The sequence below is a fragment of the Salvia hispanica genome, chromosome 4 (genome assembly GCF_029641045.1).
Source record: "Salvia hispanica isolate PSC_SH4W2 chromosome 4, Shi_PSC_v1, whole genome shotgun sequence".
NCBI classification, from domain to species: Eukaryota; Viridiplantae; Streptophyta; class Magnoliopsida; order Lamiales; family Lamiaceae; genus Salvia; species Salvia hispanica.
In genome coordinates, this window is record NC_142695.1 from 55,678,836 (window position 1) to 55,694,323 (window position 15,488).

The window sequence follows — 15,488 nt, forward strand, 5'->3', positions numbered from 1 at the left end:
AAAAATGATATCATAATGTCATAGATTGTACTCGATCATATAATTCAACACATGTATAATCATACCGACATGTGTATTAACTAATGGATAAAAAGACAGTTAAGCGTAAGGTGAGTTAGAAGACGCCAACCCCATGCAGTGCGACAACATGGGATCTCATGCTAAAGGCGACGACACTTGAATAGACGACACATACACATCAAAAATGTACTATTAAAAATGGATAATCATATAATCCAATACATTAATTAACGAATACGTAAAAACAACTAAACAAAAGACAAAAGGGAAGACACCAACCACTATCAACACGACGACACGAGATCTCATGACAACAACTAACAACGACATTTCGTTGGATGCATGTACGTAAAGAATATTTGTGAGAGCTAATAATTGTGAAGTTTCGCGACGTAAAGCGTGATATCATAGTGTCTTCAGTCATACTCGATCACATGAGTGTGACATCTTTTCTACGACAGAGGGGAGGGAGTATACTATAATTAGGTGATTTTATTTCGGTACAAGAATTTATAAAAATCTTAGCATTTTTTTCGATAAATTCACTATTGAATCAATGGAATTATGTAGTACTACCTACTAGTGCTTAATTAGAAAATGAATCTTGGAAGCAAGAGGGAAATTAAAAGAAATTGAAAAAAATTCAAAAAGTTTCCTTAAAAAAATCCCGTTTTCAAGTCCGCGCCAAAGCCCCAAATTTCTCTTCTATAAATTTGAGAATCCAACAACCAAACCACACTATTATTCATCACTTTCTCTCTCTCTTTGTGTATTCACACCTGTCTTCATTAATCAACAAGCAACCCGATCGGAAATCATGTCATCAAACCAAATCGCGCAGGTCAGCCAGCTCCCGTGCGACGGCGACGGCGTGTGCATGGTCTGCAAGCAGAAGCCGGCGGAGGCGGAGGTCCTCTCGTGCAAGACGTGTGTGACGCCATGGCACGTGTCGTGCCTCACATCCGCCCGGCCACAAACCCTAGCGGACACGGCGCACTGGGAGTGCCCCGACTGCTCTGATCTCTCATCCTGCGCCCCGCCCGCCGTCTCCGGAGGCGGCCTGGTGGACAAGATCCGCGCGATCGAAGCCGATGCGTCGCTCACGGACCTGGAGAAGGCGAGGCGGCGCCAGGAGCTGCTCGGAGGGGCGAAGGAGGGCGAGGAGACGGAGGCTGGGGGTGTTTTGGGGATTTTGGGGGATCAGTTCAACTGCTCCATTTGCATGCAGCTTCTAGATCGACCTGTTTCGGTACCATTTTTTCGAATTTTGATTTCTGTGGCTGATTTGTTTTTTTTATGAAGGATCTGAGTTTTTTGATGGAGGAAAATGATTATTAACTTGAGTGGGGTCTGTTTTTGGTAGTTTCACTTGGACGGTGTCGTTTTTGCTTGTGTGTGAACTGTTGTGGTCTTTCAATGATTTTTTTTTTATCAATACGTTGTTGTTTTTGATTTATTGTTTTGATGAAGTATGGATTGATTTTGATCTGCTGAAAATGATTATTGATCTGAATGAGTCTGTTTTTGGTAGTTTTGTTTGGACGGAGTAGTCTTGCTTGTGTGTGAATTGGTGTTTTTGTTTTTTTCTACATATTCAAATGTTTTTTTGTTGCTAGCTTTGGTAAAATTTTGTTGTTGTTTTCGATTTATTGCTTTGCATGAATTTTCTTACGATTTCTGAGTTTATTCAAATGAGAGGCAATCTCTGATACCACATTGATGAAGTATGGATTGGTTTTGATCTGCTTGAAAGTTATTGAATGTTGGGGAAATTATCGTTTTTGGTGATTTTATAAAAAAAAGTTTCTCTTAATTAATGAGGACATTTTTTTTGCATTCTATGAAAGGGGTAACATGCCAATGCTATTGTTGTGTGTTTAATTTTTGAAATGAAGCACTGGTGTGTTTACTTTCTTAGGATACAAAGTAAGGTTACATTCTCGGAACCATTTTTTTTCTAAAATCACCCAAAACAAGAATTTTGCTAATGTATGTATGAAAAATTCTCGTCTTGGTTGATTTAAAAAAAAAGGGTTCCATGTATGAGCACCTTTTTTTTGTATTCTATGAAAGGGTAATACGCCAATGCTATTGCCGTGTGTTAAGAGGGAAGGCGGAGGCTTACCCTTTCATAGGATACAAAAAGAAGGTTCCATTTGGGGAACCTTTTTTCTTAAATCATCCAAAATGAGAATTTTGCTGATAAATGTGTGACTGTGTGTAGATGTTTATGTTGCATATTCAATGCAGTTGGGTATTCTATAAATGGCTTCATTTGTGTTAATATAAAATGGAAGAACATTTAAAGATTACATACAAATGCTTTTTTTTTTTTTTATGATTTCCTATGTTTGATTTTAACTTATGTACTTGGGCTTTTGAAAATGGAATTGGAGCCTTCAATTCCAAATCGAATGTTTGTTACCGAAATAAATTTGGATTTGGAATTAAATTCCACAGTTTGAATTCCTCTGAATTGGAGATTCAAATAGTCATAAAATTGGACAAACTCACACACACTGCACACATCTAGCACACACAACATGCACTGCACAGTGCACACACACTTCATATCAATTACATCACTTTTACCGAACAATGAATTGGAATTGAATCCAACAAATTCAGTTCCATAGAATTTTAATTCCAATTACTAAATGGATCCTTATTTAAATAAGTTTGATGATAACAAAGCTTCTAAACTCATCCTTGTACTCTTGATTCTGTTTCAGACGCCATGTGGTCACAACTTCTGCTTGAAATGCTTCCAAAAATGGACCGGGCAACAACGCATGAAGACCTGTGCTATTTGTCGGAAGATGATTCCGGTCAAGATGGCTAAGGAGCCTCGGATTAACTCTGCCATTGTTATGGCAATCCGAACGGCCAAAGCTGCCCAGTCAAACTGCTCGGGAGGCCCTGTGAAGGTATCCCACTTCATCCACAACCAAGATCGCCCCGACAAAGCATTTACCACCGAGCGTGCGAAAAGAACCGGGAAGGCTAACGCATGCAGCGGGAAGATTTTTGTCACAATCCCCTCAGATTTTCTTGGTCCAATAACACCAGAGTACGACCCGACAAGGGGCTTAGGTGTTACAGTTGGAGAAACTTGGGAAGACAGGATGGAATGCAGGCAATGGGGCGCTCACTTCCCCCATGTTGCAGGTATTGGGGGCCAATCTAATCATGGGGCCCAGTCGGTTGCACTGTCGGGTGGTTATGAGGATGACGAGGATCATGGAGAATGGTTTCTCTACACGGGGAGGTATTATTACTTAAGATTAAGATGATATTATCTCGTTAGCAATGAAATCTGTCTGAACTTAATGTGAAACTGGATGTGCATAGTCTGCCAATACTTACTTTATAAGGTTCTATTAATAACTTTCCATTAATTCTTTATTTTATTGCTGGTTACCGTGGTGGACGCGATCTGACCGGGAATAAAAGGACGAACAAGAAACAGTCCTTTGACCAGAGCTTTAAAAGTTCCAATGAAGCTCTAAGAGTTAGTTGTCGCGAGGGCTATCCTGTTCGGGTTGTGAGGTAAGCTAAAATTAATGCTTAAATTTGTTGTTAGTAACTCTGTGCAAACTAGTGCTATTTCTATTGTTCTTTGTGCTGTTTTGTGCTTGAATTAGACAATGACACTTTCTTTTACTTGTTGAGTTTTCTTGAAATTAAGCTGTCTAACAAAAACTTCAATTCTTATCTATGTAGTTGTTTTGTCATATTTGATTTTATTGTTGCAGGTCCCACAAAGAAAAGCGATCTTCTTATGCACCGGAGACAGGTGTGCGTTATGACGGGATTTACAGGATAGAAAAGTGCTGGCGCAAGGCTGGGCAACAAGTAAATATTGCCAAATAATAATCTCACCTGCGATTTTTATTTGTATCCTCTCATGACATTCCTTTTGAATTATTACAGGGATTTGTGGTCTGCCGTTATCTATTCGTGCGTTGTGACAATGATCCAGCACCATGGACCATGTGAGTTGATGTATATTAGTCTTGCAATGGCATTTCTACTTAGTCGTCTACTATCTGTATTTCATGATATATGCTTAAACTCTATGTGAAACTATGTACTTTTGGCTTGTAGTGACACCCAAGGAGATCGTCCAAGGCCTTTACCTTCAATTCCCGAGCTGAACCAAGCTAAGGACATTACCGAAAGGAAAAAGAGTCCTGCCTGGGATTTCGATGTAAGCAACTTAGACTAACTTGTGTTGCATTGGTGATTGTTTCTCGAGGTCATTCTTAGGATAAAATTACTTTGAGACTCATCTGTCTAAAATTTTCCGTATAGGAGCAGAAGGGCATCTGGACATGGACGCGACCTCAACCGCCCAGTCAAAAAATGATCGTTGACGGTGATAAAGTAAAGATCACCAAGAGGAAAAACCGAAGCGGGACTAGATCAGTTAAACAAAAGCTTCTGAAAGGTAATTTTCCCTTTCCTATTCAAACATTGCTTTGATTATTAATTGTGGACATTCTCATGAAGCATCACTTTTTGTTTCAATTCTCAATTTGTTTTGTATTTTAATGCTCTTGATAACCGTAATGCAGAATTTGGCTGCCTCATCTGTCGGAAAGTGATGGTTCAGCCACTCACTACTCCCTGCGCGCATAACTTCTGCAAGGCGTGCTTAGAGGGCGCCTTTGCCGGTCAATCTCACATAAAAGAGAGAAAAACGGGAGGGAGGACGCTTCGTGCACAGAAAAATATCATGAAGTGCCCATCTTGCACCCAAGATATTTCTGACTTCCTTCAAAATCCTCAGGTACATGCATTATATTTTGTTTCATTTCTGTTTGGATTTTCATCTGGCTGTATATTCTTGGATGTTAGATGTGACATGAAATGGTTGTGCTAACGATTCAGCTTGAATATGATTATATGCACAGGTCAACAGAGAGTTGATGAACGTGATTGAAAGGCTTCAGAACCAGTTGGAGGAGGAGAGCTCCAAGGCTAAGGAAAACGAGGATGCCCAAAGCTTGAATTCAAGCGAGAATGCTGAAGAAGAGGGCTCAGAAGTGGAAGTGAGAGAAGATGCTGACAGCATAGATGGAGATGCTGTTGGTGTTTCTAAGCGAATGAAGCTTAGCAATGATGGTGCACAAGCCGGAGACCCAGAAGAGACAAAAGACGATGACATAGCATGATGCGAACTCGCATTGGAGGCCTGTGACAAGGTTTATGACGCGACGACTACAAGAAGGCCTTTCCAACTTAGTCCAAAGGGCGATGCATGAAGATTCAATGAAGCCTGAGATCGTCCTGGGAGCAATGAGCGTCGTCACATACTCACATTGATCACCAAAGTTCCACCCGTCTGGGTGACATTTATGCGACAGACCATCCGACCGGGTGACGCAGGAACGCCTTGGAAGAGTCAGAGCATCCAACCCGGATGGGCGCCATATGACCGACTAGGTCACCTGCTCGTGTGCCAATCCAAAGGCGTCGTCAAGCAGGAGCTTCCACCCTCAGGAGGCCACCCGACCGGGTGCCCCACCGAAAGCATTGAGGAGTCTGGGAGTTCCCACCGGGACCGGTGTCTACCGGCAGGGTACCAAGTCGAAGGCAACCGAGTTCCAGGGTATTTTAGCCGGATGGGTGATCCAAAGCTGCATGATTCCACCTGGCCTGGGTGACTTACGGAATTGCTAGATTTGTGAGCCTTAGCTATAAATAGCACTTTATTTTATTTTCTAGATGGTTAAATTTTGCATCATAATTTTGTGAGGTTTGTTTCTCCTTTGTGAGAGTTTTTAAAATGAAGAGTAAAGCTAAAATTGGTCTTGAACATATGCTGGTCCTGAACATATGCTCATTTACGATTTTGGTGATACACTTTATCTTTTGAATTTTTTCATTCTGAATATTTTAACTCGGATCACAATCGGTTATACACTAACTGTTTCGTCTATATTTAACGGTCAATGGTATTAAACCCGATTGTGACCTAATTAAATTGTTAAATATGATATTTATTATTTTGAAATTGAAATATTATGTTCTTAATTATTTATTCTAAATATATGAAATGAATATATAGAGTAGGGTTCCATCCCTTCTTCTTAGCTTCTGATCCGGAGATTGAAGTCGATGAAGTTGAAGATGGATCCCTAATAAGTTTCTTGAGAAACATTGGTTTGTTTTAAAATGAATAATAAATTTTTGGAATTTAAATAAATAATGTCTGACTTATATGTAATTTATTGCTAATAAAGTTTGGTTGCATTCATTTAGTAGGATTTTATAAAGATCGGTAAATGAACGGATGTCTGTGATATGCAACGATTATCTTAAATTAGTGAAGTGACGGTTACCTAATCAAGAGAAGTGGCAATTATAGAAATGGGCAGGGGTTACTGATATGAATCACATTTGGGTGCCCTGAATGTGGTCAATCATTAAATCCTAGAACATGATGAGTCGTGAGCAGTTGAATCGAGCAGTTGTCTTACTCGCCCTCTTATAGGCTATAAGTATAACCAACCAATTTATGTACGACAACAAGTCCTAAAAATCGAAGATGTTCAACATGGGAACGAAACCTAAATCCAGCGAGCCGATGATCCAAACTAAACCTCCTATCCGGACGGCGGCCTCTTCATCTGCAGCCCCGCCTCCTCCATCACCGCCATGGACCGAACTGCCTGAGGATTTGTCGATGAATATCCTGCAAAGGTTGCGAGCTGAAGAGAGACTGGAGAGTGCGCAGCTAGTGTGTAGTACATGGTGGAGGGTATGCAAGAATCCCGATATGTGGCATGTTATTGATTTGGACTATCGACGTTGTCGCCGGACCCTCAAATTTGAGGGCATTTGCCGATGCATTATATAGTTTTTCAAAAATTAAAAAAAAAATTAAAAAACGGCGCTGGCCGATCGGCACGCCACAATGGCGGCCAGCGCATCGGCCAGCGTCACGCGATCGGCTAGCCTATGCCAAAAATTAGGCCGATTTCCCGCTGGCCTACTCCAATGGTTCGACTAGCCGACCGGCTAACGACGCGAATCGGCTAGCCGGCATTTTATATATATAAACTTAAAATTTTTTGTACCAAATTAAAATATTAGTGAAATATTTTATATATATATTACTTCATCCAATCCATTTTAGCAGTCCCATTTGAGTTCGACACAAATTTTAATAAATGAGAAGAAAAGTTAATGAAAAAAAGTTAGTGGAATGCGAGATCTATTTCCAGAACATTTCAATCATGATTTCTAAAGTAGGATAACCAAAAATAATAAACTGGGACTCTAAAGTGGAACGAAGGTACTACTCTTGTTGGAGCATCTTCAAAAGAAAAGATAAATGAAACGGTAAAATCAAATAACTATCTACTTTTTTTTTTTGTTTCCATTAAAAATCATTTACAAAGGGAGAAATATTATACCTTTTCCTATTTTGAACTTTTCCTATTTTGAAGATATATTTTTACTTTTATATTAAAAAATCTTATAATAAAACATAAAATAAGCTAAGTAGTTATATGAAGAGATTATCAGTCTTCCGAAATAAAGTAACCAGGTCCCTACCAATTTCCTAAAATAAATTAACTTTCAAAAGACACGAGTTTTAATACACATAAATTTTATATTAATAGATTTCATATATAGTTATATTAATTAATAATTTTATCATAGTACTTAATTTAATTTAATTTATTAGCAAAATATTACTGTGCAATTTAGATAAAATATATTGATTTGATTGAAAAATATAAAATGCAAGTGAATACATTTTTTTAAAATTTAAATTTAGTATAAATGATTGAAAATGGTCTAATTATTAATCAATCTTAAAACTATTATACTAATTTGACATTTTTTTAATTATAATTCAAAAAAGGAATAGGAAGGGTCGTGGTAAGCTGAACCGACTGCTCTATAAACCATGCAATAAATAAATAAATACATTTGTATCATCATCATCCAGGCAATAAATAAATACACCAGCATGTCACTGCCCGTTGCCCAAACAAATGTTGCCGTATGAGTGAACAATATTCTTTTGAATTTATTTTTAAAGTAAATGATTGAAAATGATCTAATTATTAATCAACCTTTAAACTGATTTACTTTATTTGACATTTTATTATATTATAATTAAAAAAAGGAATAGGAATGGTCGTGGGAAGCTGAACCGACTGGTCTCTACATTTATATCATCATTCAAGCAATAAAAATATACACCAACATGTCAACTATCGAATCCTAAAAATCGAAGATGCTCAGCATGAGAAAGAAATCCAAAGATTGCTGTAGAGAAGTTTGACGGATCTGATTTCGGATTTTGGAAGATGCAGATTGAGGATTACCTGTACGGTAAAGATTTGTGGAAACCTTTAAAAGCCAAACCCGAAAAGATGGAACCGGAGGAGTGGGAGCTGCTGGACAGAAAAGCGATGAGCACGATTAAGCTATCGTTGTCCAAGGAGGTGGCTTATCACACGACTGCAGCAAAGTCGACGAAGGAGATGATGAAGATCTTGGAGGATATGTATCAGAAACCATCAACGGCAACAAGGTACATCTGATTAGACGATTGTTTAATTTTAGAATGCAAGAGGGAAAGGAGGTGCAACAACATCTCAACGAGTTCAACATGATTACTTCGCAACTGAACTCTGTTGATATTAAATTCGCTGATGAAATTCGTGCCCTAATTTTGCTATCGTCCCTGCCTGAGAGTTGGGCTGGCACAGTGACAGCAGTTACTGCAGAGACAAACCTAACAGTTGACAGAGTAAGAGATCTGATGATTGGTGAGGAAGTTCGCCGGAAAGAATCAGGATCTTCTACTTCTGGTTCAGTATTGAGTCAAGAACAGAGAGGCAGATCGAAGGGAAGGCAAAATCGTGGAAGATCAAAATCCAGAGGAAGGAGCCAATCCAAGAAGGATTTGGATCGAGTTAAATGCTGAAATTGTGATGAGTTTGGACACTTTAGAAATCAGTGTGAGGCACCGAAGAAATATAAGAATAAGGATCAGAAAGAGAAGAATACTGCAAACGCTACCATGTCAGATGACGATGGCGAGGCGTTGGTCCTAAGTGTGAGTAGTCCGATGGAATCGTGGGTATTGGATTCTGGAGCGTCGTTCCATTCATGCAGCAATGTGGAGGTAATGGAAAACTACGTTTCTGGCGATTTAGGGAAAGTATATCTGGCTGATGACGAGCCCTTAGATATCGTGGGAAAGGGAAACGTGAAGGTAGTGACATCTAATGGATCCGTAATAAAACTGAATGGAGTCAGACACATTCCTGGATTACAGAGAAACTTGATTTCGATTGGGCAGCTTGATGTAGAAGGGTACACGGTAACATTTGGCTGCAGCAATTGGAAGATTACCAAGGGAGCTATGATAGTAGCTCGAGGTAAGAAGGAGGGTACGTTGTATACCACAACTAACTCCAAAGATTGCATTGATCTTGCAAGTGAAGCAAATAATGCAGATTTGTGGCATTGTCGTCTTGGCCACATGAGCGAGAAAGGGATGAAGATAATGTGCTCAAAAGGTTTACTGCCGGGCCTGAAAACAGTTGAAGTTGGCCTATGCGAGGATTGCGTGTTTGGGAAACAGAAAAGGGTGAGTTTCTCAAGAGGAGGCAGAAAATTGAAGACGCAGAAGTTGGAGTTGGTCCATAGCGATCTATGGGGACCAGCACCTGTGAAGTCCCTAGGAGGCTCTGAATATTATATGACATTCATCGACGGCTCTACTCGAAAGGTATGGGTTTATTTTCTGAAAAGTAAATCTGATGCGTTTGATACTTTCAGAAAGTGGAAAGCCCTTGTTGAAACTGAAACCGGGCTGAAGGTGAAGTGTCTAAGATCCGATAATGGAGGAGAATATGAACTTGCAGAGTTCAAGAAGTTTTGCGCAGAGAATGGAATTCGCATGGAGAAGACTGTGAAAGGAACTCCACAGCAGAATGGAATCGCGGAGCGCATGAACAGAACGTTGAATGAGCGAGCAAGATGCATGAGGTTGAAAAGTGGATTGCCAAAGAATTTTTGGGCAGATGCAGTCAGCACAGCTGCGTTCCTAATCAACAGAGGTCCATCAGTTCCGTTGGAGTTTCGGATACCCGAGGAGGTTTGGACAAGAAAAGAGGTTAATCTATCTTACCTACGTATCTTTGGTTGTGTTGCTTATACTCATGTTAGTTCTGTTGAGAGAAGTAAGTTGGATGCCAAATCTATTAAGTGTACGTTCATTGGTTATGGAGGCGATGAGTTCGGTTATAGACTCTGGGATGAGCAAAACCGTAAGGTTATTCGCAGTAGAGATGTCGTTTTCAATGAACAAGTATTGTACAAGGATAGATTGGAGGCGTCGAGTTCCAGCAGTTCTGAGCCCCAAGTGGTCAAGCTAGACATCTCAAACTCGAGTGGGAGCAAGGAGAGTCAGAATGCTGAAGAGGTGCTTGAAGAAGAACCAAGCACTCCACCACCGATTATTCCGCTGCCTAAACAGACTAGAGAGCGACGTGCACCTGATAGGTACTCGCCCTCTAATTACTATTTGTTACTTACTGATGGTGGTGAACCTGAGTGTTATGCAGAGGCAGGAGAAGGCCCTGATAAACGAAGGTGGAAAATTGCCATGGATGACGAGTTTGCCTCTCTTCTCCTGAATGGCACATGGGAGCTTGTGGAACTTCCAAAAGGGAAAAAGGCATTGCATTGCAAGTGGGTCTATCAAACAAAGGTGAAGCTGATGGTAGCAAGCGCTACAAGGCTAGGCTGGTTTTCAAGGGATTTGAGCAACGATACGGTATTGATTATACAGACGTCTTCACTCCTGTTGTGAAATTGACTACTATTCGTTTAGTGTTGAGTATGGTAGCTGCAGAAAATCTATTGTTACATCAGATGGATGTAAAGACGGCATTCCTTCATGGTGATTTGGAGGATGAGTTGTACATGACACAGCCTGAGGGATTCGTAGTAAAAGGAAAGGAAAATCTTGTGTGCAAGTTGAAGAAGAGCTTGTATGGTTTAAAGCAAGCTCCAAAGCAGTGGTACAAAAAGTTTGATGGATTCATGATGGAGATTGGCTATAAAAGATGCTATGCTGACCATTGTTATTACTACAAGAGGTTTGACAAGAGCTATCTCATCCTGTTATTATATGTTGATGATATGTTGATCGCAGGAGGTGATCCAAAGGAGATGGATAAGTTGAAAAGGCAATTGTCTGAACGATTCTCCATGAAAGATCTTGGAGAGGCTAATCAAATTTTGGGCATGAGAATCGAGCGTGACAAGGCGGCAGGAAAATTGTATCTTTCGCAAGCTGCTTACATTGGTAAGGTTTTGGAAAGATTCAACATGGATAATTCGAAGCCAGTAAGTGTGCCTTTGGGCAGTCACTTCAAGCTATCGAAGAAGGAGTCGCCAAGTACAAAAGAAGCACGTGCTGAGATGAAGAAAGTTCCTTATGTTTCAGCAATTGGCAGTATTATGTATGCAATGGTGTGTATGAGGCCGGATATTGCACAAGCAGTTGGAGTAGTGAGTCGGTTCATGGGTGATCCGGGCAAGCAACATTGGGAAGCAGTTAAATGGATCCTTAGATACTTGAGAGGTACTACAGAAAGAGTCTTATGTTTCAATGGCAAGAATGTCGAGTTGGCAGGTTATGTTGATGCAGACTTGGCGTCCAATGATCTTGATGGGAGAAGAAGTACAACCGGGTATGTATTTACTTATGGTGGTACTGCTATTTCATGGACTTCTAAGTTGCAGAAGACCGTTGCTTTGTCTACTACGGAGGCTGAATATGTAGCCGCGACGGAGGCAAGCAAGGAGATGGTGTGGTTGCAAAGTTTCTTAGATGAACTTGGTAAGGAGAACAAGAGTAGCAGACTCTACAGTGATAGTCAGAGTGCTATTTTCTTGGCAAAGAATCCAGCGTTTCATTTTAGGACAAAGCATGTGGAGTTGAAGTATCATTACATTCGACACCTAGTGGAGATGAAAATCCTGCAACTTGAGAAGATACTTGGAAGTGAGAATCCAGCAGACATGTTTACTAAGGTGGTGACCTTAGAGAAATTGAAGCTATGCATAGCTTCAATTGGCCTTGAAACTTGAAGAGAAGGTTAGGCGATGCTAAGCGGATGCAGGGATGAGATCACGAGGATATGGTGGCGTAGGAGTTGTTAGTCTCCAAGTGGGAGATTGTTAATTATGGAGCCTAATCTCCTACCATATTTAGGATTTGTTTCCTAGAAGTATATTTCCTTGTGATAGATTTATTCCATAGAAGATATTTCCTTATGGAATATGTTTCCTAGTTTGACTAGAATTAGGGTTCTCTATTTTGCTTATAAATAGAGGTGTCCCCTCATTGTAAAATCATCCTGAAATTATATAGTGAAATCCCTGGCTTGGCATCGCCCCCAGACGTAGATACACTTTGTATCGAACTGGGTAAACAATTCGTTGTGTTCATTCTCCTTTTATATTCGTGATTGCCTGTGTTTATTTCCCAACAACTTCTTCATGCTCAGCCCTGCCTCCGTCTCCACCGTCGCCACCATGGACCGATCTGCCTGAGGATTTGACGGCAAATATCCTTCAAAGGCTGGACATTGAAGAGATACTAAAGAGTGTGCAGAGAGTGTGCACAACATGGTGGAGAGTCTGCAAGAATCCGACCATGTGGCGTGTCATTGATTTGAACTTTCGACGTTGCGCACTTGACGAATTTGACAACATTTTCCGTTGTGCAGTGGATCGTAGCCAGGGACAGTTGGTCGAGCTAAAGCTAGCCTGTTTTGATCGGTTGCTAAACTACGTCGTCGAGAGGTAAGATTCTCTTTACTGCTGTCTATGCTTCGTGTTTGATAAATTTACCCTTATGCTCTAATTTTTTCTTGTACCAAATCCTCGTTAAATGTTCGCTTCAATTTGTTCCATCACCAAACTTTTATTGTTACTTTCACTTTTGAATTTCTCGAATCAATCTCACCATATCATTGTTATTATTTTTGGCCTCCAATTTCATTCACTTACCCAATCCACATTTTATTATTACTAAGCCATTTCTGCTAATTGTTGAGGGATGATTAATACTAATATTGATTATGGCTAATAATTAGCTTGTGTTTTGTCTTTAGAAATAAGATTTGAGCAATTGTTCAAAGAAATTGAACTACTTTTTGGCAACTCAGAACTATATATGTTGATTATAAACTTGCAATGTTTGTGATCTAAAACTTAATGAAACTTCAAGAGTACCCAAATAAAAGGTGTGCTAAAACAAGAAATTTTGGTGCTATAATTGAAAATTTTTGGCGTGGTAATTCTTGCTTTTTGAACCTCTTTTTTTTTTGTGAGCTTCCCAGAATACTGATATGATCTATGTTCAACTCCTTGACAGATCACCTCAGCTTCGATTCCTAGCACTTGAGGAATATGGTCTCAATAGAATTGATTTGGCTCGTGCAATGAAAAAAGTCCCACAATTGGAAGAGTTGCACCTTATTGAGGGGTCAGTGCTCACTCTCAAAGATTTCGAAAGCATAGGCATATCTTGCCCCATGTTGAAATCATTTACCTACTACCATTCTTGGGGGCATCTAGAATTTACAGAGTATGCTGTAAAATTGGAAAAACCATGCCTAATCTGCACCATCTCCAACTCTCCGTTCATAGTATGGAAAATAAGGGACTAAAAGCAATTCTTGATGGCTGCCCCCACCTTGAGTCACTTCATCTTAAAGGATGCTCCGGTCTTGATCTTAAAGGGGCTCTTGGCGAAAGATGTTCTAATCAAATAAAAGATCTGTGGCTCGAACCAAATTTTCAGCATGACGATTGGGATGATTTGGACATTCATGGTTTCAGTGATTTTGAATGTGATCCTGATTATTTTTATTATTAGGATGGTTGCGATGAACTTTTATGGTTATTATTATTTCTAGTCTTGAAAATGTTAGGTTGGTGAATGATGATGTTGTTTTGTTTTAATCAAATAGTTGTTGGCATCATATTTGTGTTATTCCATCTATTTCGTTGATCCTTTCATAATTTTGACAACATTAACTCGGCTTCGTTCCTTTGTTGGGTTAAAAGTTTCTTAGCCTTTAAATTCTCGTAACTTTTTTAGTCACATAGTTAACATGCCTGCACTAATATTTAGATTTTATAAATGAACTTAAAATCATCATATATTTACAATATAATTAAACTCAACGACGACCATAACATGAAATCAATATAGATCATTATTATCACTCGAATGAGATGATGGCTCACCACCTATGTGTGATTTTGTCTTTACATTCTTTAATTGTGTGTGAAACGCCGAAACCTCTATTTTCGAATTCAGCTTCGATATCACCAACCAACTACGCTAAATTTCTCATTTTCCTTTCTCGTTAAATTATTCAATCATTTTTTCGGTATATTTCATCATACTCATACGTAAGTCCGAATGAGTATTATACCTAAACATTCATGGATAAATAGTAAATTTATAAATTGCTAGGGCCCATGGGCTCCTTAATTAGCCCTAACATGCCTTCACCATCACAATTAAGGTCACCAATTCAAGTAATTTAACTCTATGATATCAATCGCTCTTGCCAATCTCAAAAATGAAAGAGAAACTACCAGTCGATTTAAACACTCAAGGTTTCGTTTATTAGGTTGTCAAAATACTAGCACTCCACAACCAAATGTCCACGTCATCTCCTCCACACGACACCCGCACCATGAATCCACGAAACCCTAAAAAATCGAAGAAATTGAAAAGGGGATCTTCATCCTCAGCCCCTTCCCCGCCGTGGATCGAGCTACCGGAGCATCTGACGGCAGATATTCTGCAAAGGTTGTACACTGAAGAGATAATTGAGAGTGCACAGTACGTGTGCACTACATGGTGGAGAGTGTGCCAGAATCCGGCCACGTGGCGCTCTATTAATTTGGACTATCGACGTCCCGCCACCCGCGATTTCGGCAACATTTGCCGTTGCGGGGGATTCAAGCACAATAAGATTTGCCGTTGCGGCGGCGGCAAACATGACGACGTTTGCCGTTGCTGGGTGAAAAAATTCGAGTACCTCGTCGGTCACGCACTTGATCTAAGTCAGGGACAACTCCTCAACCTCAAGCTTGGCGTTTGGGAATTGTATGGCTTGCTATATTACGTAGCAGATCGGTACAATTCTTTCATTTCATATCTGGTGTTTTAATCTATTAATTGTGTTTTATATACAATTTTTTTTAAATTTTGTGTGTTTTTCTCTTATGCCTTTGGAAGTTTGAAATGATTTAGAACTAGCTGAAGAAGTAATTTTGGCAGTCAAAATTGGTTGCTAGATATTCAAATTTACTATGCTATGAGTCAATGGATGGATGTGCAGTCCTATCTCAAGAAAGATGCATTGCTTTTTTTTCCTCACTTTTTCTTATTCAAA

General features: G+C 39.7%; 2 protein-coding genes across 2 annotated transcripts; both read left to right on the forward strand.

Moving 5' to 3' along the window:
- Positions 1–838: 838 nt before the first annotated feature.
- Positions 839–5,198, forward strand: LOC125221983 (E3 ubiquitin-protein ligase ORTHRUS 2-like). The gene is made up of 9 exons (XM_089056898.1): positions 839–1,270; positions 2,754–3,288; positions 3,444–3,570; positions 3,777–3,876; positions 3,955–4,016; positions 4,129–4,231; positions 4,336–4,471; positions 4,599–4,813; positions 4,938–5,198. Exons 1-9 carry the CDS (start codon positions 839–841, stop codon positions 5,196–5,198), a joined length of 1,971 nt encoding a protein of 656 aa, XP_088913024.1.
- Positions 5,199–12,724: 7,526 nt separating this feature from the next.
- LOC125221149 (putative F-box/LRR-repeat protein 23) lies at positions 12,725–13,951 on the forward strand. Its single transcript, XM_089056899.1, has 3 exons — positions 12,725–12,873; positions 13,448–13,558; positions 13,651–13,951. The coding sequence occupies exons 1-3, from the start codon at positions 12,725–12,727 to the stop codon at positions 13,949–13,951; spliced, it is 561 nt and encodes a 186-aa protein (XP_088913025.1).
- Positions 13,952–15,488: the final 1,537 nt, after the last annotated feature.